At 43.8% G+C, this 25769-nt stretch overlaps 1 protein-coding gene across 1 annotated transcript in view; it reads right to left on the bottom strand.

Annotated features, from left to right (window-relative positions):
- The window catches only part of SPNS3 (SPNS lysolipid transporter 3, sphingosine-1-phosphate (putative)), a 52562-nt gene extending 31716 nt beyond the window's left edge, over window positions 1–20846 (bottom strand). Inside the window, exons 1-7 of the mRNA XM_048824292.2 lie at window positions 20621–20846; window positions 16614–16679; window positions 15067–15203; window positions 13056–13207; window positions 10552–10618; window positions 9071–9261; window positions 998–1150 (exon numbers count right to left, since the gene is read on the bottom strand). Of these exons, the coding sequence (XP_048680249.2) occupies window positions 998–1150; window positions 9071–9261; window positions 10552–10618; window positions 13056–13207; window positions 15067–15203; window positions 16614–16679; window positions 20621–20846 (992 nt within the window). The remainder of the gene's footprint in view (window positions 1–997; window positions 1151–9070; window positions 9262–10551; window positions 10619–13055; window positions 13208–15066; window positions 15204–16613; window positions 16680–20620) is intronic.
- Window positions 20847–25769: the final 4923 nt, after the last annotated feature.

Genomic DNA, 25769 nt, shown 5'->3' on the forward strand with positions numbered 1-25769 from the left:
ATACTGATATAAATCTGATGCAACTGGAAAGCCCTTTAAGAGAATAAGTTTAACTGGGATGCTCCCAAGAAGCCAAATTAAGGGCTTGTCTACACACGGAAATTGCACAGATTTAACTAATTCAGTGTAGCAAAATCAGTGAAAGTCCTTATGGGAACACCTGTATTGGCATATTTGTGTGTAAGCCTGGCTCTAAGACTTCTACTTCTTGCAAGGGCTGCTGCTTGTCTGGGACACCCATCAGGGGTTCAGTGGCATCCAAGTAGGGATGCTCTTCAGATCAAGGGCTGATACTTCTTTGTAAGGAGAGAGCCAATTCTGCAAAGCCAAACCAATTTAGTACTGTCTTCTAAGCGCTTTTTAAAGAAATTAGTATGTTGCCCTGGATTTCCCTTCACTACAAGTCAGCTCCATCTGGGAGAGATCAGAGCCTTTCACCAGTGGCCGATTTTAACCCTTTAGGGAGCCGGCACATTGTACACGAGCAAAGTCAAGGAATTTGAGAAGCATTTCAGGAGCAAGCCAGAGTCTTCTCCTAATTAGGTGATCCATTCACTTGGGATGAGGAGCAGTCCCTTAGGGCACCCCAGTTCATTAGATTCTGTTGCAAGAAGTGTACATTAAGAGTAATTTAGTCAAGAGATTACATTGCTAATCGTAATATGCACAGTTTATCTCTTTCCTCGAATGATTTAAAGCAATTTATAGATGAATTATGCCCCATCATAAGGAGGGCATGCTGACATTAGTTCCTGGCTCCATTACATACTACCTGTGTGACCTTGGACAAGTCAGTTATCTGACTCAGTTTGTCATCTGTAAAATGGAGCAACACATCAACACTTATGCCTTCTCAATAAGCGTTCTCAGCCCCATCCCACCCTTTGTCTTTAGGAAGAGAAAGCACATGACTGCCGTTAGCATTTAGAAACATGGAGTGTTCATGTATGTATTTCCTATACCCTGTCTGATCTTTTCAGAGTGAAGTGTGTCTCACCTGGTGGAAGAATCGCATGGCTCCTGAAGGCATGGAGGTACAAGGTCATGGAATAGCTGAGCCCTGGAAAGGAACACTGGTACCCATAATCCCAGGGCTCCAGTCACAAAGGCCATGGCTGTCACACCCAGTGAGGACCAGATGAAACTTCGGCTGTCACACCAAAAGAAATAAGTATTAGTGCTATGATCAATAGTTTGAAAGAATGGGACATGGGAAGGAAGGAGAAGTCCAGCCTGGATATCTAGTGTTCTAAGTAATCAATATGAATGGATTGCTTCAGAAAGCTGTTAACAACGTGAGTAACTTCCCTGTTGATTATGAAGATCTGATTACTGAAGAGATCAAATCTATATAAACTCAGACCAGCAAGCGTTAGGCATTAATTAGTTGTGTGAACTTTTGCTTTCACAGTGTTAAAGTCCATCTTTTTCTGGGAGATTCACACCAGTATTTACTGCAGGTAGGCTGTGAAAGAAAAATGACAGTGTTGGAAGGTGGGTGAAAATGTCATGACTTGCCAACAGTTTGAAAATACAGTGCACAGAGAGAGCCCTGAGTGCCTCAGGATGATTTGAAGTCTGTTTTGTTGCCAATATGCACGAGCACAACAGTTTGGACGGTCCAATAGTTAAGGAAGGAGTTGAGAAGTTAAGTGTTACTGTATCTCAAAGTGTCATGAAAGTATAAATTATTTCTTAATCAGCCTACAGAGTTTTCAAGCAGAAGGGTAAGCAGTATAACAAGCTGCCTCTACTGGAAGCAATTAGAACTTTTAAACTGTTTCACAGACCCCCTAGGACGAACAGAAAGTCTACTTTAGACTAAAAGGTCAGTAGGGCAGGGATGACATCTTAGTGTAAGACGGTGGCTCTCAGACTACTGTACCCCTTTCAGGAGTCTGATTTGACTTGCGTACCCCAATTTTCACCTCACTTAAAAACTACTTGCTTACAAAATCAGACATAAAAATAAAAGTGTCACAGCACACAATACTACTGGAAAATTGCATACTTTCTCATTTTGTCTGTATGAAATTTTAGTTTGTACTGACTTCGCTAGTGCTTTTTATGTACTAGGCAAATATCTAGTTGAGTTGATGTATTCCCTGGAAGACCCCTGCGTACCCCCGGCAGAATGCGTACCCCTGGTTGAGAACCACTGATGTCAGATACATGTGCTATAGATGACATGTCGTAACCTCCCAGTGAGCCAGGATTAGCAACTTAGTACCTCACCTCCTCAAGACACATGGCTCTAGCATTTGAGTTAAAGAGATCTCCCTTGATTTGTAGTAGCAGGTCCCTTATTCTTTGTGGATCAGTCAGTAGAGGCAAATAGGTCACATACATACACAGCCAGTACATGACACTAGGGGGCCACAGATCTGTTACATCACTATTGTTTGAAGAATGACCTCCTGATGAGTAAAGCTTTGCATTGCATGCATTGGAACAACCAAGGACCTTTTGGCTCACCTAAGACAGCAGTTGCCTACAGACCACAAAAATCCTGATTTGGGTCTCAAGTGTGACTATTGTGCAGGGTGCCCATAAAGAAATGCCAGTCACCAAGTGGAGTACTGTGCTCTAGTGTCCAGCCACTACTAATGAACCATAATTCCATCCTCCCAGATGATGTAGTCACTCTATGGTGGTGAGATATGATCAAGCCTGGTTCCCAGGAAAGCAGAAGAGGTAGTTTGTCCTTAAAATAAAGGGAGCAGATAGGAATGCATTTGAAGGCAGATTACAATGTTAGTCCGGCCTGGGAGAAAGAAACTTCATGCAGGTAAACAGTGCCACCTAGTGGATAAAAGAAAAGGAGTACTTGTGGCACCTTAGAGACTAACAAATTTATTTGAGCATAAGCTTCCGTGAGCTACAGCTCACTTCATCGGATGCATTCAGTGGAAAATATAGTGGGGAGATTTATATACATAGAGAACATGAAACAATGGGTGTTACCATACACATTGTAACGAGAGTGATCCTTTTTTCGACGTCTCCGACTCAAGGAATATTTCCAACTCACCTCTGAACAACATACTAACCCACACAGACCTTCCTACCAAGACTACAAAAAGAAGGATTCTGAGTGGACTCCTCCTGAAGGTCGAAACAACAGACTGGACTTCTACATAGAGTGCTTCCGCCGAAGTGCACGGGCTGAAATTGTGGAAAAGCAGCATCACTTGCCCCATAACCTCAGCTGTGCAGAACACAATGCTATCCACAGCCTCAGAAACAACTCTGAGAAATCACAGACATGAAGGTCGCTATCTTAAAACAAAAAAACTTCAAATCCAGACTCCAGCGAGAAACTGCTGAATTGGAATTCATTTGCAAATTGGATACTATTAATTTAGGCTTAAATAGAGACTGGGAGTGGCTAAGTCATTATGCAAGGTAGCCTGTTTCCTCTTGTTTTTTCCTACCCCCCCCCCCCCCGATGTTCTGGTTTAACTTGGATTTAAACTTGGAGAGTGGTCAGTTTAGATGAGCTATTACCAGCAGGAGAGTGAGTTTGTGTGTGTATGGGGGTGGGGGGGATGTGAGAAAACCTGGATCTATGCAGGAAATAGCCCGACTTGATTATGTAAAGAGTTGTCACTTTGGATGGGCTAGCACCAGCAGGAGAGTGAATTTGTGTGGGGGGGTGGAGGGTGAGAAAACCTGGATTTGTGCTGGAAATGGCCCACCTGTTGATCACTTTAGATAAGCTATTACCAGCAGGACAGTGGGGTGGGAGGAGGTATTGTTTCATATTCTCTGTGTGTATATAAAGTCTGCTGCAGTTTCCACGGTAAACATCTGATGAAGTGAGCTGTAACTCACAAAAGCTCATGCTCAAATAAATTGGTTAGTCTCTAAGGTGCCACAAGTCCTCCTTTTCTTTTTGCGAATACAGACTAACACGGCTGTTCCTCAGAAACAACTCTGACATCATAATCAAAAAGGCTGACAAAAGAGGTGCTCTCGTCATCATCATTAATAGGTTGGAATATGAACAAGAGGCTCCTATGCAGCTCTCCAACACCACTTTCTACAAGCTTCAGAGTAACAGCCGTGTTAGTCTGTATTCGCAAAAAGAAAAGGAGTACTTGTGGCACCTTAGAGACTAACCAATTTATTTGAGCATGAGCTTTCGTGAGCTACAGCTCACTTCTAGCTCACGAAAGCTCATGCTCAAATAAATTGGTTAGTCTCTAAGGTGCCACAAGTACTCCTTTTCTTTCTACAAGCTATTACCCTCTGATCCCAGTGAGGGTTACCAAAAGAAACTACACCATTTGCTCAAGAAACTCCCTGAAAAAGCACAAGAACAAATCCAAAGAGACACACCCCTCGAACCCCGACCTGGGGTATTCTATCTGCTACCCAAGATCCATAAACCTGGAAATTCTGGACGCCCCATCATCTCACGCATTGGCACCCTGACAGCAGGATTGTCTGGCTATGTAGACTCCCTCCTCAGGCCCTACCAGCACTCCCAGCTATCTTCGAGACACCACTGACTTCCTGAGGAAACTACAATCCATCGGTGATCTTCCTGAAAACACCATCCTGGCCACTATGGATGTAGAAGCCCTCTACACCAACATTCCACACAAAGATGGACTACAAGCCGTCAGGAACACTATCCCCGATAATGTCACGGCAAACCTGGTGGCTGAACTTTGTGACTTTGTCCTTACCCATAACTATTTCACATTTGGGGACAATGTATACCTTCAAATCAGTGGCACTGCTATGGGTACCTGCATGGCCCCACAGTATGCCAACATTTTTATGGCTGACTTAGAAAAACGCTTCCTCAGCTCTCATCCCCTAATGCTCCTACTCTACTTGCGCTATATTGATGACATCTTCATCATCTGGAACCATGGAAAAGAAGCCCTTGAGGAATTCCACCATGATTTCAACAATTTCCATCCCACCATCAACCTCAGCCTGGACCAGTCCACACAAAAGATCCACTTCCTGGACACTACGGTGCTAATAAGCGATGGTCACAAAAACACCACCCTATACTGGAAACCTACTGACCGCTATTCCTACCTACATGCCTCCAGTTTTCATCCAGACCACACCACACGATCCATTGTCTACAGCTAAGCTCTAAGATACAACCGCATTTGCTTCAACCCCTCAGACAGAGACAAAACACCTACAAGATCTCTATCAAGCATTCTTACAACTGCAATACCCACCTGCTGAAGTGAAGAAACAGATTGACAGAGCCAGAAGAGTATCCAGAAGTTACCTACTACAGGACAGGCCCAACAAAGAAAATAACAGAACGCCACTAGCCATCACCTTCAGCCCCCTTCTAAAACATCTCCAACGCATCATCAAGGATCTACAATCTATCCTGAAGGATGACCCACATTCTCACAGATCTTGGGAGACAGGCCAGTCCTTGCTTACAGACAGCCCCCCAACCTGAAGCAAATACTCACCAGCAACCAGACACCACACAACAGAACCACTAACCCAGGAACCTATCCTTGAAACAAAGCCTGTTGCCAACTGTGTCCACATATCTATTCAGGGAACACCATCATAGGGCCTAATCACATCAGCCAAACTATCAGAGGCTCGTTCACCTGCACATCCACCAATGTGATATATGCCATCATGTGCCAGCAATGCCCCTCTGCCATGTACATTGGTCAAACTGGACAGTCTCTACGTAAAAGAATAAATGGACACAAATCAGACGTCAAGAATTATAACATTAAAAAACCAGTTGGAGAACACTTCAATCTCTCTGGTCACTCGATTACAAACCTAAAAGTGGCAATTCTTCAACAAAAAAACTTCAGAAACAGACTCCAACGAGAGACTGCTGAATTGGAATTAATTTGCAAACTGGATACAATTAACTTAGGCTTGAATAAAGACTGGGAGTGGATGGGTCATTACACAAAATAAAACTATTTCTCCATATTTATTCCCCCCCCCCCCCCACTGTTCCTCAGAAGTTCTTGTCAACTGCTGGAAATGGCCCACCTTGATTATCATGACAAAAGTTCACCCCCCCACCCCGCTCACCTGCTGGTAATAGCTCACCTTAAGTGATCACTCTCATTACAGTGTGTATGGTAACACCCATTGTTTCATGTTCTCTATGTATATAAATCTCCCCACTGTATTTTCCACTGAATGCATCCGATGAAGTGAGCTGTAGCTCACGAAAGCTTATGCTCAAATAAATTTGTTAGTCTCTAAGGTGCCACAAGTCCTCCTTTTCTTTTTGCAAATACAGACTAACACGGCTGCTACTCTGAAACCTAGTGGATAAAGAAAATCAGCTTTTCCAGCCTTTTGCCAAAGCTGACGTAGTTAGCTGGTCATACATCAGAGGATGCACAGTTACTTCACAAATCTAAGTCCTGATCTTGCAGGATCTAGCCCCCTGATACCATAAGGCACTGCAGCAGACTATTCAATACATGCAAGACTGCCTGAGAAGTACTGATACAACATTCCTTAGGAGACACCCACAAATTCAGCATCATGAAAAGGAAATGATCACACAATGGTATTAACACTAACACCTAGGCACAAAGTTCAACAGCACATTGGTCCCAAGTAATGGCACCACTGAGAGATTTGGATTTTCCTGTTCTTATTTCCCCCCTGCTGCCAGCCATGTCTTCCTCTAGGCACTTTTCAGAGCTGAGGAACTGATACTCCATGGCAACAGATCCTGAGCCCAGCGTTCCCCTAAAGGAGCAAGGTTGGGAGAGGCTGGGATGAACATTTACTACCAAGTGTAGCCCTGCTCAAGTCACAACTGGTCACAAACATACGTCCAGCAGTAAGCAATAAGCACAGAGCAGGCAGGCCCCTGTTCTGGAAGCTCTTAGGGGAAGGGAGAGCCTTTTACTCTGATTGCAGAAGGCATTATAGATTCACAGGGCTGAATAATTATTAGCAATAGTGCGCTGCTCCTGCTGCTGCAGAACACTAGGAATGAGACAGATTCTGTTAGAAAGCCCCACAGGGCATTCAGTCATTTGAATTGCTGCTTGTCTTCATTTGTTATTTGTATTAGTGTAGTGCCCAGGAACATCAGTCTTGGACCAGGACCCCTCTGTGCTAGGCAATATGCCGAAAGAACAAAAGACAGTCCCTGCTCCAGAGAGCTTATCGTCAAAGTATAAAGACAAGACAAACAGGGAGACATGAGGCAGCAGTGAGACAGTAGTAGTGTAGAATTATCTGGCCTGTTCCTAATTGGCAGGTGTTCAATTGGCTCTCAGACCTGTTATAAAGACACCTCGTTTTCCTGTATCTCCTGTCATCTGAGACCTCCAAGCACCCTATAGACCATAAAGTCTAGGGCCCGCAAGGCTACTTTGAACTGGGATCAACTGGTTGTAGCACAGCTCTTTCTGCCCTCTAATGTGCTCCATTTGCTTGGATCTGACGGAGCATTTGGGTTGTTCATCCTCATACCATGACTCAAGATGTTGCAACCTAATTGCCAAAATACCCAACACTTGGGACCGCCCCTTGTTTGTTGGGGTGAACTCTCAGCCCCGTCAGCTGTACACCTAGGAATAGGATTATGTTTGGTCTACCACAAGCAGGTGAGGAGTTCCTCTACACTGGATTTATATTTCATTTGAGTCCAACTAATCACAGCAATAGATAGCCTCATGGGAGGCCACAAACATTTGTACATGCTAGGGATGGGCCAGAGTTGTGAATCATAGAATCATAGAATATCAGGGTTGGAAGGGACCCCAGAAGGTCATCTAGTCCAACCCCCTGCTCAAAGCAGGACCAATTCCCAGTTAAATCATCCCAGCCAGGGCTTTGTCAAGCCTGACCTTAAAAACCTCTAAGGAAGGAGATTCTACCACCTCCCTAGGTAACGCATTCCAGTGTTTCACCACCCTCTTAGTGAAAAAGTTTTTCCTAATATCCAATCTAAACCTCCCCCACTGCAACTTGAGACCATTACTCCTCGTTCTGTCATCTGCTACCATTGAGAACAGTCTAGAGCCATCCTCTTTGGAACCCCCTTTCAGGTAGTTGAAAGCAGCTATCAAATCCCCCCTCATTCTTCTCTTCGGCAGGCTAAACAATCCCAGCTCCCTCAGCCTCTCCTCATAAGTCATGTGTTCTAGACCCCTAATCATTTTTGTTGCCCTTTGCTGGACTCTCTCCAATTTATCCACATCCTTCTTGTAGTGTGGGGCCCAAAACTGGACACAGTACTCCAGATGAGGCCTCACCAATGTCGAATAGAGGGGAACGATCACGTCCCTCGATCTGCTCGCTATGCCCCTACTTATACATCCCAAAATGCCATTGGCCTTCTTGGCAACAAGGGCACACTGCTGACTCATATCCAGCTTCTCGTCCACTGTCACCCCTAGGTCCTTTTCCGCAGAACTGCTGCCTAGCCATTCGGTCCCTAGTCTGTAGCGGTGCATTGGATTCTTCCATCCTAAGTGCAGGACCCTGCACTTATCCTTATTGAACCTCATCAGATTTCTTTTGGCCCAATCCTCCAATTTGTCTAGGTCCTTCTGTATCCTATCCCTCCCCTCCAGCGTATCTACCACTCCTCCCAGTTTAGTATCATCCGCAAATTTGCTGAGTTATACCCCTGAACTGAATCCCAACATAGAGCCCCAGGAAGGTTAAGTTTGGAGGCAGGTTTGGATCAAGATTCAAACTGAATGACAGTTATCAGCTAGACTGAACCAGTGCTAGAGTTCAGGCCCATTTCTAAATTGAATAGGCAATTCTAACAGAGTCTCTCCAGTAATAAGTGAGCCAGACATCCCTGTTCCCTCTGTCCCAAAGACTAGCTGCTTTGCATCTTGCAGTGACCAGTGCAGATCAGTTCTTAGTCTCACAGGTAGTAAGTTTATCAGTAATTAAGAAAGGGGGATTCATTATAAACATCTCTGTGATCTTACATGCCCAACAGCATATGGATGTAGAGGACCTGCATGTAGAATATGGCAGCTTTCTGAATTTGGAATTGCTCTATTGGTTTAATAGCCTTTTGAGGCGGGGTGTAGCCTTTGCAGCCATAACCACCTACTTCTTGCTGAGGGACTTGACATCTTCACACCAGGTCGTGCTGGCAGTACTCTCGGCACCAGACTTCTTATCTGCTCCCTGAGTTGTGTGGGAGATGCTCTGGCCTCCATGTCCCTCAGGGGCATCCTGGGTTGGATCAGGGACCAGTAGAATCAGAAGAGCCACTGCTATAACACCCATACAAGGAGTTATCTGTAGAGACAAAACTGGAGTAAGGTCATGGTCACTTTTCCTCTAATACTGAAGGCCAGTTAATAGCAAAAGAAAGTTGTGACATTGCTCCTAAAGATTTACATTTAGGGAAGCTGCAGAAAAGCCTAGACCCAGTTGCATGCATCTCCTAGACATAATTAGCTTTTCTCTCAGGGGAGAAATCCTTTTGGTGATGTTGGTGAAAAGACGCAGTATGTTCCCCAACCCTTATGCATTCTCCTATGCAAAGGCACTGTTCCCTTCCCCATGATCCTGGAGAAAAATGTAAGGGGAGGGAATCCCCACGATTCAATGTTGGGATCTCGAGCGGGAGGGTCACCAGATATGGGAGCCATAGCATCCCTTCTGCACCTAGAAAAGCATTCACACCCACATGCACACTTCTAATCCTGCAAGTACCTCAGCAGGGGGGTTATTCAGGACATTTTGAGCAGCATAATATAGAAGAATTGAGCTTGGGAATACAAGTCAAGTATTCCAGAGCTCTAGTCCCAGCTGTCACTCATTTTCTGTGCAGCCCTAAGACAAACCCCATGTCCTCTTTGCCCCACTGATACTAGCTGACATACTTTGCAGGTGAGTTAGGAAGATTTATCAAGTGCTTTGAAGATGTGAAATGTCCTATGAGGGCAGAGCATTCATCACAGCAATATGACTAACACAAGACTGGAATAGGGGTTACTTCCAGCAGTATTTTAAAAAAACTGGTTCCTCTTGTAACAATTTCTCTGCAGAATGACATGATTATATACCAAAGTGATGACCACTTTAGTTTTTAGGTGCCTCTGTTTGAAAAGGCCTCTTGGCCCACCACCAGCTACCCATCAGTCCACTGTAGCTCTTCCAAATGGGTCTGTAATTAAGGGGTGCCTATGAAGCGAAGGAGGATCCAATGTTCCACCTAAAAATTGACTGGACGGCAGCTCTGCAGTTCACCCATCCTTGCGTTTAGCACAGTTACAGTCATGAAACCTTAAAACGCCACTCACCCTCCAGAAAGAGTTGCATTAAATAGTGAATTCACGTAAGAAAGGGGGGCTTTAATGGAAGGTCATAGGACTGCAACTCTCTTCTCTGTTGGTAACTATGTTCCCCTCCATTCATTCTTATATTTTGTTTCTTTAAAACCCTTCTAACATTCTTGTTGAGACACAGTGACATGAGATTGAAATCTAATGATACAGACCCCAATAGGCTATATGGATCCCAGTCAAAACCAGGATTTTACAAAGAGTGGATCAGTACTGAGCAGTGAGAGGAAGGACTCACCCTGAATGCCCAATGCCAGTGGCCAGCAGCCTGTGTTACACTAGATGCCAGAACATAACCAAGACCACTGTAAAAGACAAAATGGGATGCCAAGACTACATTAGTTTCCATTGGTGCAGTGAGACCCCAAGGCCCTGCAGGGGTAGGATTTGTATAGAGAGGAGCATAGAGGAATATTTTTGCAGGCATTTCCTACCAGTGAGGCCTATTCAATTGTAGCTCCCAGAGAAACTAGTTGGGTTTAGGCATTGTAACCTGCTCAGAGCAGGTTTGAAATGGTGGTAATATCCAAGCCACATTTACATTAATACTTATGTAAGTATGCCGATGCTGAAAAACAGGTACTGATTTTTCATAGTACAGACACACTCTGCGTGTCCCTACTGTTGAACCACAGGTGGTCAGGTTACCTTTCCCCCAGAGGACAGATTTGGAGGACAATGGGAGATTGGCCCTTATCCAGCAGCCCCACACAAAATGTTAAGATTGGGGAGCAGTTACTCAATCCTGTTGGGACTATCCTAGAAAAGGGTTTCCCAGGCCCACGAAGGCACAGAAGCAATGTGATGATGCCTCTGGCTTGCCCACACTCCCCCCATGAAGGTAATGGTAAATGGGGAGGAGGGGAGGTAGGGGCAAGGCGAAGAAGCAAGGTAGGGGAGAGTATTATCCAGGTTATCAGATAGAACAGGGGTGGGCAAACTACAGCCCGTCAACAGTTTTAAGCTGGTCTGTGAGCTCCCACTGTGGAGCAGGGTCTGGGGCTTGCCCCGCTCCGGTGCTCCAGTGGGGTGTAAGATTGGGGGCCGCACCACGCAGCTCCCGGAAGCTGCGGTATGGCCCCGCTCTGGCTCCTACATGCTCCAATGGCCCCCTCCGGTGCTCCAATGGGAGCTGCAGGGGCGGTGCCTGCGGACGGGGCAGCGTGCAGAGCCACCTGGTAGTTTCTGCGTAGGAGCTGGAGAAGGGACATGCTGCTGCTTCCAGGAGCCACTTGAGGTAAGTGCCGCTTGGAGCCTGCATCTCTAAGCCTCTCCCCACACCTCTGCCCCAGCCCTGATCCCCCTCCCGCCCTCTGAACCCCTCGATCCCAACATAGAGCACCCTCCTGCACCCCAAACCTCTCATCCCCAGCCCCACCCCAGAGCCCGCACCCCCAGCTGGAGCCTGTACCCCTTCCCACACCCCAACCCCCTGCCCAAGCCCGGAACCCTCTCATGCACCCTAACTCCTCATTTCTGGCCCCCATCCCCAGCCAGAGCCCTCACCCCCTCCCACACCCCAACCCCAATTTTGTGAGCATTCATGGCCCACCATACAATTTCTATTCCCCGATGTGACCCTCGGGCCAAAAAATTTGCCCACCCCTGAGATAAAAGGTGTGTTTCCCCTGGGAATAAACATTTATTCTGTTTCAGAGTAACAGCCGTGTTAGTCTGTATTCGCAAAAAGAAAAGGAGGACTTGTGGCACCTTAGAGACGAACCAATTTATTTGAGCATAAGCTTTCGTGAGCTACAGCTCACTTCATCGGATGCATACTGTGGAAAGTGTAGAAGATCTTTGATGCACACAAAGCATGAAAAAATACCTCCCCACACCCCACTCTCCTGCTGGCAATAGCTTATCTAAAGTGATCAGGAGAGTGATCACTTTAGATAAGCTATTGCCAGCAGGAGAGTGGGGTAGGGGGAGGTATTTTTTCATGCTTTGTGTGCATCAAAGATCTTCTACACTTTCCACAGTATGCATCCGATGAAGTGAGCTGTAGCTCACGAAAGCTCATGCTCAAATAAATTGGTTAGTCTCTAAGGTGCCACAAGTACTCCTTTTCATTTATTCTGTGTAATTAGACCCAAGCATCCAAATCCAGGCAGCCCACACACTGGTTCACTGCAAGACCTTGTTTGGGTAAACCGTATGAATTAAGCTCCTTCCTTTAGCTTTAACTGGGAGACTGAGCTCTAGTCCTGACTGTCACTAACACACGGTAGGACTCTGGACAGCTTATCTGTAAGACCATTATTTCCGCACTCTCAGAGGAGGTTTTGTATTAAGAAAGCAAACCACATTTTTAATACCTTATTCTTTGTATATTTAGAGCTGTTTCAAAAGTGCAAGTTTTTCATGGGAATTTTTTTTTTTAAACCACCCTCCTTGACAATATTTTTAAGGAAAAACCAAAAAGCTAAAGAGCTTTGGGTATTCCAAAAAATTCTGCTTTTCAGTTTGCTTTTGTTTTGTTAAAAAAATTCGATTTTCCCCCCAAAATCAAAGTTTTCCACAAGAAAAAAGATTGGTCTAAAAGCCATTCTTAGTTGAAAAAGTAAACATGAAAAAATCCAACCAGCTCTATTTAAGAGTGCCAAACAGGTAACAGACCCTGCCCTAAAAAGCTTAGTCTAAGGCACAAACCAACATGACTTAGTCAAGTTATGGCATATGTGTTCCAGTTCTTTCCAGAAAGTGCTTCAAGAAGTGCCAGTTACTGGTGAGCAGACAAACCTTCCAACTGGGATGAAGATATAGAAGACAGACAACATACAGGTCCTTTGGTCCCTCTCAAACAGGTCCGCAATGATGGTAGGCGCTATGGTGGAGTAACTGGCTGTGCCGATGCCAACAAATCCTCGTGAAAGGAAGAATATCCAGGAGTACTGGGGACAGAAGAGGCAAGATCCAAAAAGCACACATTAAAAGGAAGGTTTCAGAGGAACAGCCGTGTTAGTCTGTATTCGCAAAAAGAAAAGGAGGACTTGTGGCACCTTAGAGACTAACCAATTTATTTGAGCATGAGCTTTCGTGAGCTACAGCTCACTTCATCAGATGTTTACCGTGGAAACTGCAGCAGACTTTATATACACACAGAGAATATGAAACAATACCTCCTCCCACCCCACTGTCCTGCTGGTAATAGCTTATCTAAAGTGATCAACAGGTGGGCCATTTCCAGCACAAATCCAGGTTTTCTCACCCTCCACCCCCCCACACAAATTCACTCTCCTGCTGGTGCTAGCCCATCCAAAGTGACAACTCTTTACATAATCAAGTCGGGCTATTTCCTGCATAGATCCAGGTTTTCTCACATCCCCCCCACCCCCATACACACACAAACTCACTCTCCTGCTGGTAATAGCTCATCTAAACTGACCACTCTCCAAGTTTAAATCCAAGTCAAACCAGAACATCGGGGGGGGGGGGGGTAGGAAAAAACAAGAGGAAACAGGCTACCTTGCATAATGACTTAGCCACTCCCAGTCTCTATTTAAGCCTAAATTAATAGTATCCAATTTGCAAATGAATTCCAATTCAGCAGTTTCTGGAAATGGCCCACCTGTTGATCACTTTAGATAAGCTATTACCAGCAGGACAGTGGGGTGGGAGGAGGTATTGTTTCATATTCTCTGTGTGTATATAAAGTCTGCTGCAGTTTCCACGGTATACATCTGATGAAGTGAGCTGTAGCTCACGAAAGCTCATGCTCAAATAAATTGGTTAGTCTCTAAGGTGCCACAAGTCTTCCTTTTCTTTTTATTAAAAGGAAGCTACCTCTTAAGGAAGCATGTTTCTCATGGGATGGGAGTTTAAGGCCTGGTCTACTCTAACTAAGGGGGTAATGTAAGTTGACTTAAGTTACGTTAGTTAAATTATGTAACTTAAGTTAACATAACTTAGATTGACTTACAGCAGTGTCTAAACTGCACTATGTCGACAGGAGATGTTCTCCCACCGACACAGCTACCGTCTCTTGGGGAGGTAGAGTATTGAAGTTGACAGGAGAGCGCTCTCACATTAACTTATCTCATCTTCACCAGAGCCACTAAATGGATGCCCGCTGCATCAATCTAGCCAGTAGTGAAGACAAGCCCTTAGTGTAGACAAGGTCTTAGCTGCCTCTGCCAGGGTCATTACAGTTACCAGTGTTTACAACAGGGAGAACACTTTGAGTCCCCTATGGTTACTACAGTAGCCTCACTAAACTGGAGGATCTAAGAAGGGCAGCTGAAGTGACTGGGCCAAATCCTGTAGTGCTTGGCATTTATTCATTCATGACTCCCATTGACTTCAGAGTGCTGTCTCCTCCCATACCTGCAGCCCCTCACACCACAAAGCTGTACTTTTCAAGCTTCCTTCTGCAGCAGCATGTGGTGAATTCTTGGGGTGTCACCAGGGGGCATTGCAAGGCATGGTCAGTAGTTCCACAGATTCACCAGCCAATCCCCTACACTCCAATGCACATGCTCAGCAAGAGGGAAAGGACAAAGCTAAGAATACTACAGCAGCAGCTGTAGAATAGCTTCACGGTGCTCTATGGCCTGGAAGGGACAGGATATCATTCCCTGTAGAGCTTTTCTGCACAAAGCCCATTTACTCATGTTTCAAGGAGTAAGCTCCAGGGTGCTGCCTGAAAGCTTTTACAAACTATAACGTGATCAGAACAAAAGTTCCATGAGTCACTGAAAGACTCAGGCAGCTGATTTCTCTAAGTACCATTCCAAATAAGTAAGTGACATACCGATTCAGTGATGAATGAGCTGCCTAACGTCACACCTGACCAGAGGAAGATACCAACACTGAGGATGACTTTCCTGTTGTACCGGTCACCAAGGTATCCAAAGAAGGGTGCAGACAGTGAAAAAAAGAAGATGAAGACTGCAATGCAAAGCAAGAGCAGTGACAATGCTGGTCATATTATTCTTATGGCTCCCCTTGCTCCCCAGAGAGGGATACCGTGTGCTACTGTTAGTAATCCATTAGTCTTTAAGGTGCCACTGGACTCCTTGTTGTTTTTGTGGATATAGACTAACACAGCTACCCCTCTGATACTTGACATGTGCTACTTATTAGGCTGAATGCCCAATTTTGAGGTTGCAGAAGTGCAATTTGTGAGTAGAGAGCTCTGAGCCAACCCTCCAGATCCAAACAATTCCCATTTGTATATCCCTGGCTCTTCTCTAGTTACAAGATGTTTGGATTTATTCATTCTGTCTTAGGCAGTGGCTTTTCTAGCTATCGAAGTTTACGGATGGAGATGACAGAACCCATGAACATGTTTAAAGCAATAAACTGGATGAAATGTGTTACTAAGTTACTCTTTTATATACATAGCTGAAAGACACTTCCCCCAAGTACCTCAATAGACCATGGGAGACACCAAAAATTCAGCTTAAGGTTGCGCCTCCAGACTCTGCAGCTACAGTTCAGACACTGTCAACCCAGCTTACTAGGTCATGTCACCATCCAGAATGGATTGGTTATTCCCAAAGCATGCTCTAAAAGGGAGTACAGCCTTAAATACTATTGAATTCAGTTAAAGAGTTCTAATTCTGGAACTGATCATTTTACAGAGTCTGAAAGATACCCAACAGTTAAAAGTAAAACAAAGGGATTACACACAGTGACCAGTTTATGCAGAACTTTCATTCATGCCAATTGCTTTATGGAAAAAAGAGCTCTTTAATTGGTTAGCCTGCTCTATTTATATCCTGGAGTCAATGGATTTGACGAGGTCAGAATTTTACCTGTTGTGTTCAGGGCAGGAAGCAAATATATTTCCCAATGGTGACCTCAAGGAGAATTTTTATATTCAGATTTTTATTGCCCAAGTTGGAATTTAGGTGAGAAACCAAGTTTAACCCCCCTCAATTCTTATGATTTAAGTGCCATAAGAACTTTACTGACCATAGGGTGACCAGATAGCAAATGTGAAAAATCGGGACGGGGGTGGGAGGTAATAGGTGCGTATATAAGAAAAAGTCCCAAATACTGGGTCTGTCCCTATAAAATAGGGACATCTGGTCACCCTAAGTGGTGACCACAAACAGGCAAGGACTTTCTTTACTCCTGGAAGGCTGCAGGCTTGGTCAGACTTTAGCCAGTGACTTTCAGTCTTGTATTTGTGACCAAACTGACTAAACATTTTAAAGTTCAAAGCGGAAATCAACAGGACAGTGGGGAACTGCAAAAAATAAGGAGCAGGGAAGAACTAGACTTCATTTTAGAGACAGGCAACATGGATGTGGAGCAGGCGAAGCTGCTCCCAGTAGTGTGACATCTCTTTACCTGTCTGCAGTAAGCCTGCACTTGCATCACTGATGTTAAAGTACTTCTTTATATCTACCAGCACCCCTGCAACAAAGAAAAAATTCATAATTATGCAGCTATAGCAGAGTGTATCATTCCTCAGTAGTTGCCATTTTACTCATTTGCTAACCTGAAGACTCACTTCAGGTCAAGGGTTTGCACAGAGGTGGTGAGTTTGGCTCATTAATTTTCATGGGGGCTGTAATCTTTAAACTGAAGTGTAATCTTTAAACCTTCCATAGCATCTTGTATACATTAATAAACTAGTTATTGTGAAGTTTCCATCACTTTCTTCAGGCCATTCATAGTCATCCTACTGTGGAGATCTTCCAAGACTCAACTCAGCCAGGATTTCCATCTAATTTCTACAGAGCCATGTGTGTGCATAGTGATGTATAAACAGTTTACAATTCAAGGTTTAGACCAGTGGTTCCCAAACTTGGTTCGCTTCCTGCAGCTCCCATTGGCCGGGAACGGCAAACCGCAGCCACTGGGAGCTGCGAGAGGCCGTACCTGCGGACGCTCAGGAAAACAAAGTGTCTCATGGCCCGCCAGGGGCTTATCCTGAACAAGCCACAAACCAAGTTTGGGAACCACTGGTTTATACGGACCCAATGGGAAATAAAATAGAATAGATGGTAGTTTAATTTAGTGCGCTTTTAGCATTAAGCTAGAGATCCTGAAATGTTTAGGATAAGCAAAAGTTATTTCTAAAATTCTGTTAAGGATGGGTTTTAACATTTCCAGTGTGCAGAGGTGCTCTGATTTCTGTCTCTCTCAAAAGAGTATAAATGGTTATAATAGTCCTTATTACGAGTTGAAGGCTAAAAGAAATAAACGCTAGAGATTAGTATAATAGTTCTCTAAAAATGGTTTCCACCATTTGGAAAGACTGTTACCCTGACAAGAGCTTGATGTTTTGTACCCACTTTGCTGGGGCAAACTGACGCACATGTAGGAGAGCAATTTTGTGACAAAGGATTTTTGTAATCCCCATGACACTGACAAACACTACAAGCTTGCAAAGATAAAGAATTATTTGATATTTCTGCATCTGATTTATATAAAGGTGTGAAGAGCTGGTTGATGAACTTCCTCTTAATTAATTGAGACGGTGGCAAAATTTGAACTTCCAGCTTATTAAAAATTATTGAAATAAATGTTAGTTTCTTTCAAAACTGTTTGACTTTACATCAGGGAAAAACACTGGGATTCGACATAATATGGATGCATTAATGCAGTTGTGATAAAACATGGCATTTACACAGTATCATGACCATCATTATTTTTAGGCTGCATTTGTAGCTGGCACACACTTATCTTTTAATCACACACCAGCCCTTTCCTGAGATAAAATTTAAAATAGATAGCAGAGGCTTAAACAACAAAGATACAGGGATGTATTTGTATTCCTTTAGTCTGACTATAATAAAGGATATTTTATCAATTTCTTACTTCTTGTATTACTCGGTTTAGTTTATTTTTCTGTTTTTGAAAAAGGAATTTAAAGAATTTTAATGAAGAGACATGGTGCCACTCTCTAATCTCCAATAGTGTGATAGACAAGCAACTGTTGAATGTGGCCTTCTTTGATGACTGATTAAAGTGACTTTGAAATGAGACTAGCAGTAATACTGAGATTCCATATTTGATTCTTAATTTCTTCTGATTATATTCTTCACATGCAAGCAACAGATTATTTTTTGTAGTCTACTACTCTTGCAATCTCCCTCAGTGACTGGAGAGTCTATTTTCCTTCACCAGTCAGTTTCTGCAATCATGTGTACATATCATGTGTACAATCCCTGTGCCTTCATTATAGAAAACACAGGTGTAATTGAAGGCAGAACTTTGCCTCCAAACCCTTTGCTTTTAGAGATTGTGTAGACCTTCAGACTTTGATTTTCATGTCCCAGGATAAATTTGCAGGGCTTAGAATGAGAAAAAAACAAACCAAACAAACATTGATGTACAACACATGAAACTCCAGTGAAATTTTTAGTCACTTTTCAGAGCAGAACCACACTTAAAATCTGAAGTTATTTCAATGATTGAGACAGACTTTTAATAGTCAAGATTTTACCACACTAGAAATCAATCAAACTAAACCCTTTTATCCATGCCTCTAGGGTAGAACTGCGTAGCTATTTATCAACGCACAGCACCACGGATCAACAGGAAATGCAGAAACTAAGGTATCAAAGTAAAACTGCAACTGGAATTGCAAGTAGAATTCTCCACACATGCAAATTGAGCATTCCAACCCAGGCTAAAAAATTTTCAGTTTGAACGCTACCTAAAATTATCCACCTAAATAATTCTCTAGCTGTCACATACCAAGCCACACAAGTCAATAGGAGCCAAAGATGATAGGCACCTCTGAAATTCAGGCCAGTTATTTAGGTGTATAACTTTTAGTGGGAACCAAGTTGGAAAGTATTGACCTTAACCCCCAGCAATGGGATTACAAACAAGAGGGGCAAAGTTCAAATGACCGTAATTATCAACACTTGAAGAAACATTTGACAGATTCTATTCTATCCTTTCCCTTCATATAATTAGATGCACACAGACAAAAGGTCTCTTATGGCTGAGGGTCAGAGCAAAGCAGATTGTATATTGAAGAGAAGTGTTAAGAACAGAAAACCACAACTTCTCCATAGCCTTCAGTACCCTTGTAAGTTGATGCACACACCTCCCCTACTTTTCTGTTCAAACTTATTAAAAGCCAGACACTTTGGGTATACCTACACAGACTCGGGCTAGCAGGACTCACAATAGTACTCTAAAAATAGCTCTGTCAACAGCATGGGAAGTTGCGGCTCAGGCTGAAGCTCAGGCTCTGAAGCACACCTGCCCTTCCCTAGGCTTCAGAGCCTGAGCTCCAGCCTGAGCCGCAACTTCCCATGCTGTTGACAGAGCTATTTTTACAGCATCAGTGCAAACCCTGGTAGCCAAAGTGTGCCAAACCACACTGGGAGGCTCGCTGTCATGGGCTGTGTAGACATACCTTTTACTTAAGGGTTCTGACATCCAAAGGGACAGAAGGGTTAAAAAGGAAGGTGGCTGATGCAAGAATTCTGCACTACAGCTTGACTTCAAGCTGATGTACAGGATATTGCTAGACTGCATAAGTAGCCATTTTAACTGGCAAACAAAAGGAGATATATAACTCTGAGAATTGAAACATATTTCAGTTAACACCATCCTCCTAAGTCAGCATGAGCTTATTCAGATAACTATATGTGATTCTGAAGGGCAATGAAATGGAGAATGGGTCTCCTCTAGCCTCAACTCCTCCCAAAGTTATGTGAAACTCCTAACTGCAGAGATCACATAGTTTCCACTGGGGCAGAAGATAAAGCCAGCCTTTCCCTGACAAAATTTTGGCCAAAAGAGTAGGTTTTTTGCTCCTTTAATCCCCTCCATAAGACAAGAGAGTCAGGGATGATCTCATCATTAGTCCTTTTTCAAGCAAGGCTCACTAGTTCCAATGGGAGCACTGTCTAAAGCAAGCAGAGGGCAGTAATCCCCCACTCACTTCCCCAGGCAGATGGGAGAAAAGCCTACAGGAGGTAGATGTTGTGAGCTGCCTGTCTACAGCCCCAGAAAAGCATCTTTGTCAAAGCTCTGCAAAGTCATTACTTAGAACCAGATCAGTTGCCCTTTATACCTGGGTTCCATTTATAAATGGTTTAAGGGTTAATAAATGATTAACACATGTTATAGACATGAATAGTTGGAGGTTGCTTAAAAGTTTATGGACATTTAACAATTATTAAAATCTATAAATGGCACTTTGACAGGAAGTGTGACCAACAGACCAAAGCAAACAAGTGTTAAACAGTCTGTGTTTCTGAATAATTTACTTTTATTTTCACAGATAGACAGCTTAAAGCCAGAGGTTTCCCCGTTAACTGTGGAGTGAACAGAGTTGCTGAGAACTGTAGTTTGTTCTTTCTAAGACAGAGGAGGAAGAGTCTTACCTGATACAATAAACCAATCCATGTAGTTGAGTAAGTTGATATAGCACAGCACACCAACTGCTAGGTAAGATCTCTTTGCTGAAACATTTCCTGGTGTCTGTAAGAACTGAGAAGTACTTGTAGTTGGTGCAGTAGCTCCATAACTCTGTGAGCCAGGGGGCTGCTGGGACTGAAGGCCTGTGAACTCATTCATTCCACTGGACTCCTCTGGCACAGAGTTCTGCATGATCCACAGTGCATAAAGGCAAGTTTCAAAGTCTTTCCTAAGTGCATTAAGTGAAGTCTCAATTTTGCAATCAAGTTATGAGGAACTTCACCCAGTGTAGTCATTTCCTGAAATGACGATCCTCCCACAAGTCTAGCCACTTGCACTGAAAATTAAGGTTCCCATGATAGAGCTTCTGCAGGAAAAGGAGATCCAGCCCTGTGGGCTTTGCTGAGAAATTTAAGTTGCAAAACATATTCTACCTTGCACTCAAGGCAAGATTGGACAAGGTAAATACAAGATAACCCGTTGTGCATGAAGAAAAAGTACTACACAATTCTGTGAAGGCCTCAAAGAGTGAATGGAGAAGATCTTAATAATAACTTTTCCCAGGTGCCAGGACTCAGGGAGACTCTTTAGAACCAAAGATGGCCTCTTTGGCAGAGGGAAAAAAGGAGGAGAGACAAGATGATCCAGTGACTAGGGTACTAGCCTAGGACTTGGGAAACCTGGCTACAAGTCTTTGCTCTACTACGGACTTCCCGTGTGAGCTTAGTCTCTGCCTCAGTTCCCATCTGTAACAAGGGGATAATAGCACTGCCTTGCTCACAGGGGTGTTGCAAGGATCAATACATTAAAAGATCTTGATGCTCTGATACTGTGGTGATGCGGGTCACATATCTCAGATATTACTACCGGACTCCACATGAATCAGGATTAAGGGAAAGTGGATAATTATTTGATCTACCAATGGAATCTCAGAATGTTTTACTGTAGGGATTTTTGCTGACAGAAACGGAACACTTTAGCATATTTGGGGGGGAATAAGGAAGGAACTTCCTTCTCTCTCCTTGCATTTTGCCAAAAATCATGGACGAATTTCATTTCAAAATTTGAATACTGAAAAGGGCTCTGAGAGGATTAGGCAGGCATTGTCACCACCATGGGTTTCCTCCTCTAATCAGGCAGTGGACCATTGTCTTTCCAAGCTTATTTTTAGGCTTAGTTTTGAGCCTCACAAATACAACACTAAAGAGAGATTTGAAAATCACAGTGCCGCAGCACCTGCAATATTGTGATTTCCTGTGAAGCTTCTGGTCACAGATACTTGAGTGTAACCCTTCTGCCCGTCAGAGTTGGCAGCAACAAGGGCCGGGTTCAATATCTAGGGGTTCTATTCCAATAACACAATGCAAACCGGCTCGAGCCCCCACCCAGTGATCTGGGACAAATATATACCACCCCCGCTGGGCGCCTCCAAGAGGCAATACTTCCCCTCTCGCAAGCACATAGTCTGAGTGTAGCAAAAGCCTTTTAATAATAGAGAGAAACAATGTGGCATTATGTTGGGGAAACACCACCAACAGGTTTCATAACACAACCCATGAGCAAAAAAAGAACCCACCCCAGGCAAATTGGGGCATGCCCTTTTCCCTTTGGTTCTTGAGTCCAGCAACCCCAAATCACCCAAAGTCCCAAAAGTCCAATGCCCCAAAAGTCTCTGTCCCTGGTCATATCTGAGGAGCTTTACCTCCCAACCTGGGTGGAAATGGGACGGGGGTAAGAGGCACCTTACGTGATCTGAAGCTGACCGCCCCATAGCTCCATAGCGGCACTCCGCTCCGCCAGCCGCCCCACAAACTCCTTCGCTCAGCTGCACTCCGCTCCGCCAGCTGCCCCACGAACTCCTCCGCTCCGCTCCGCTCCGCTCCGCTCCGCCCCACGAACTCCTTCACTCAGCTGCGCTCTGCTCCGCCAGCCGCCCCACGAACTCCTTCGCTCAGCTCCACGGCCCACAAGCCGCTCCTGCCATCCACACACTGCTCCGCGTCGAACTGCTTCACCAGCCGTCCCGCAAACTGCTCCACAATATATCTTCAGGCTCCCCCACTACTTAACACAACACTCAGTGATTTCAGCTCTTAGGTGAATTCAGCTTGTAGTAGGGGAGCCCCAGTGCTGGTGCACTATCAGCCCAAAGTGAGCTCAGCAGCCTGTAACTAGACTTCTAATGAAATCAAAATTAGCTCTGATATTCCACAGTGGAGAGAGGAGGAAGTGCAATTAGCATGTAAGGCCCTCACCAAGGGGCCCATGCCACCAAGTATTAATACTTGTCCCCAGCCTCTCTCCATTCACACAGTTTTGGAACCCATGACCCTTGCCTAGCGAGTGCTACTTAGTTGATGGTGAATCCCTCCATCATAACAAAAGGCCACGTACAGTTCCAAACACAGTTCCCATAATCAGGGTAATAACAATTTATTCTTCCTGCCCCAATAACAGAGACACTGGGGATCCCACAGCAGCCAAAGTGACCATTTGGGCAGCTGTGGTCTCATTCTAGGCGGGGTGGGTGTGCCTATGCAAATGAGATCGGCCCCTGAAGTTCTTTTCCACAATTTGCCACACCTCACCACCAGATGTCAGGGTGGAGCTCATCCTGACACTGCTTACATGAGTATTGCAGGACACAAGAGTCAGTGACCTGCTCACTAAACGAAATCCAAGTTGTGAACTGTTTGTGATGTAGTTAAGTGAAGTTTTAGGATAAACAGGGGGAAAAAGCTCAAGGACACTTATTTTCCTTACACAGGAGACACAAAGACTTTATCCTACAGAGGCCAACTATACTTGTTGTTACAGTGGCACTGGAATTGCTGTTTGAGTATTCTAATGGAATGTCAATTGCTAGACCATATTCATGGTGAAGTGCTTGCAATGACTCGCTGAAGTGCTTGTTTTAGAAGTTAGCATTTGCCTTCTGAAGTTATTTTAGCAAATCTCTAGAAACTACTGCAGAAAAACATTCTGTGAACACAGACTGGTCAAATCTAAGTGTTCGAGAAAAAATGCTAACTCGTCACACATGTCTTGTGAGTCACTCTTGCACATTACCAACTTCAGGTGGTAGCATCTTTAAACTCCCTTAATAGACTGCGGCATGAGTAAGGTGTGAATTAACAGTGTAGTGTCTGGCCCGACGTGCAACAGTGAGGCACACTTAAACTCTATCCCAGGAGGAACAGCTCATGACATCATTGGTGAGCTGTGCATAGAGACAGAGCAAGAGGGCCACATTTTTAAGCGTTCAGTATCTCCCACTTGGGGCCAGATTTCTTTTGACAATCAGCACCTAGCACGCTGAATTCCTTTGACACTCTGGCCCCAATTGCAAGTGGACAAAAACTGCAATATTATGGTCTTGCTTTCTTGAAGATCTGGCTCTCTGTGAACCAGAGGGTTTGATTCTGCCCCTAGTGAAATGTAAGCAAGATTTTAGTTTTGCAAAAACTAAAGGAAGAACATTTTAATTACAAACTAAACATCTTTTCAATAGATATACTCTAAAAACTCATTTGTTCATAGTTCTTCCAAAACCTAATTCATAACATTTCTCCAGTACTGTCTCTCTGTACCAATTGCATATGACAATTAGAATAGCTTAATTTTGCCACAAGTATTCTGCTTCACATGTCACCCAATGCGGTTCGGAGGATATTTAGTCCAGTAACTAAAGGATTAACTATATTTTAGTGCATACAAGTGGTCACATTCCTTTTGGCTACAAATACCTGGGAAAAATAAAGGGTGAGAGAACCTTGTTGCAATTAAAGTAAGCTACCATTGTTGGTAATTAGGCTGGAGATAGCAATTCTTAAACTGAGCTTGCGTATCTAAGTATTCCTAAACTAGACAGACTGCTGTTTTGATTTCAGTAATTAATCTTTCAACACAGTTAAGGTTTAAGGAAATTGAAGGGGGTGCTCTGATTTCAATCCTGAATACGTGTGAATGAACACCAATATACTTTTAGTTTGTTTGTTTTCCTAGGAAATAGCTATTTGGCATAATTAGTGTAGTTTAAGTCAACAGGATAGTGGGCCACCAGATGTCACTGAAGTACGAAAAAGCAGCATAAGATATGGAATGCCTTGTCCAATGTTCCTGTTGTATTTCATATCACCTTCACGCTTCAGTCACACAATGGGCTGCTGTGGGCCAGCTTCACTACTACTAAGTCATACTTTTTAAAGAGTGTAACACTCAGAAACATTGACTGTTAATCTGCCCTAGCATTATTCAACTAAACTCAGACACTGAATATTACGGCCAGTGAAACAGTATCTCTGGGAGTGTTAGAAGTTTGGATGCAGCCATGGTTATGTTTTCAATAGCTAAGTTTCTCCTTTAAAGTAACACTTTAGTAATTTAGGTTTCAGTAGGTTTTGTTTTTTAAGGCAGCTTACGTTTCGGCCTAATATTACAAGTTAGTTTAAGGGTTTTCAAAAGTGTTAGTAAAAATATTGTCCTAGGGTGTTGGAAAGTCAAAAAGCACCATTGTTCTAGTGCTTAACCAGAAAGTGAGGCTGATTGTAAACAGGAAGTGAAACAGACCACTTGAGTTTCACTGTTTAAGCTAAGCAAAACAAAGAATATATGCAGTTAACCAAAATTTAAAAACGAAAATTCCTTCGTAGTTTTAGCTATCCATTGTTTTTATTTTAAGCATGCCTTCAAAACAAGGGCAAGATGGATCTATTGCTCTATTAATTGTATAGAGACACTGCCCCACCCTACCCAATTCATTACCTAATCGAGTCGTCTGTGCTTCAGGAGCAGGCATTAATGGAAGGCTACACCTCCACTTCTGATAGTCTAAATCCCCTCTTCCTCCCACACTCACACAACTTCAGGTTCTGTTGGCTCCAGGGTTTGTCCTGCATTGTCACAAGATTCTGAACATCAGCTACTGCACTTGTTGCCAAGTACCTTGTGTAAGAGATATATAGAACAGATATGCCTTGAAGGACCAATAACTACTAACGCCTTCTGGCCCGCAAAAGAAATTAGAAATGCTGTCCATCTCTACTTATCCCAAAATAGGAGCCAGAGACACCTAGAAGTAAATAAAAAATGGTTCACACCATGTGAGACACAAGC

Source organism: Caretta caretta, chromosome 17 (genome assembly GCF_965140235.1).
Source record: "Caretta caretta isolate rCarCar2 chromosome 17, rCarCar1.hap1, whole genome shotgun sequence".
NCBI classification, from domain to species: domain Eukaryota; kingdom Metazoa; phylum Chordata; order Testudines; family Cheloniidae; genus Caretta; species Caretta caretta.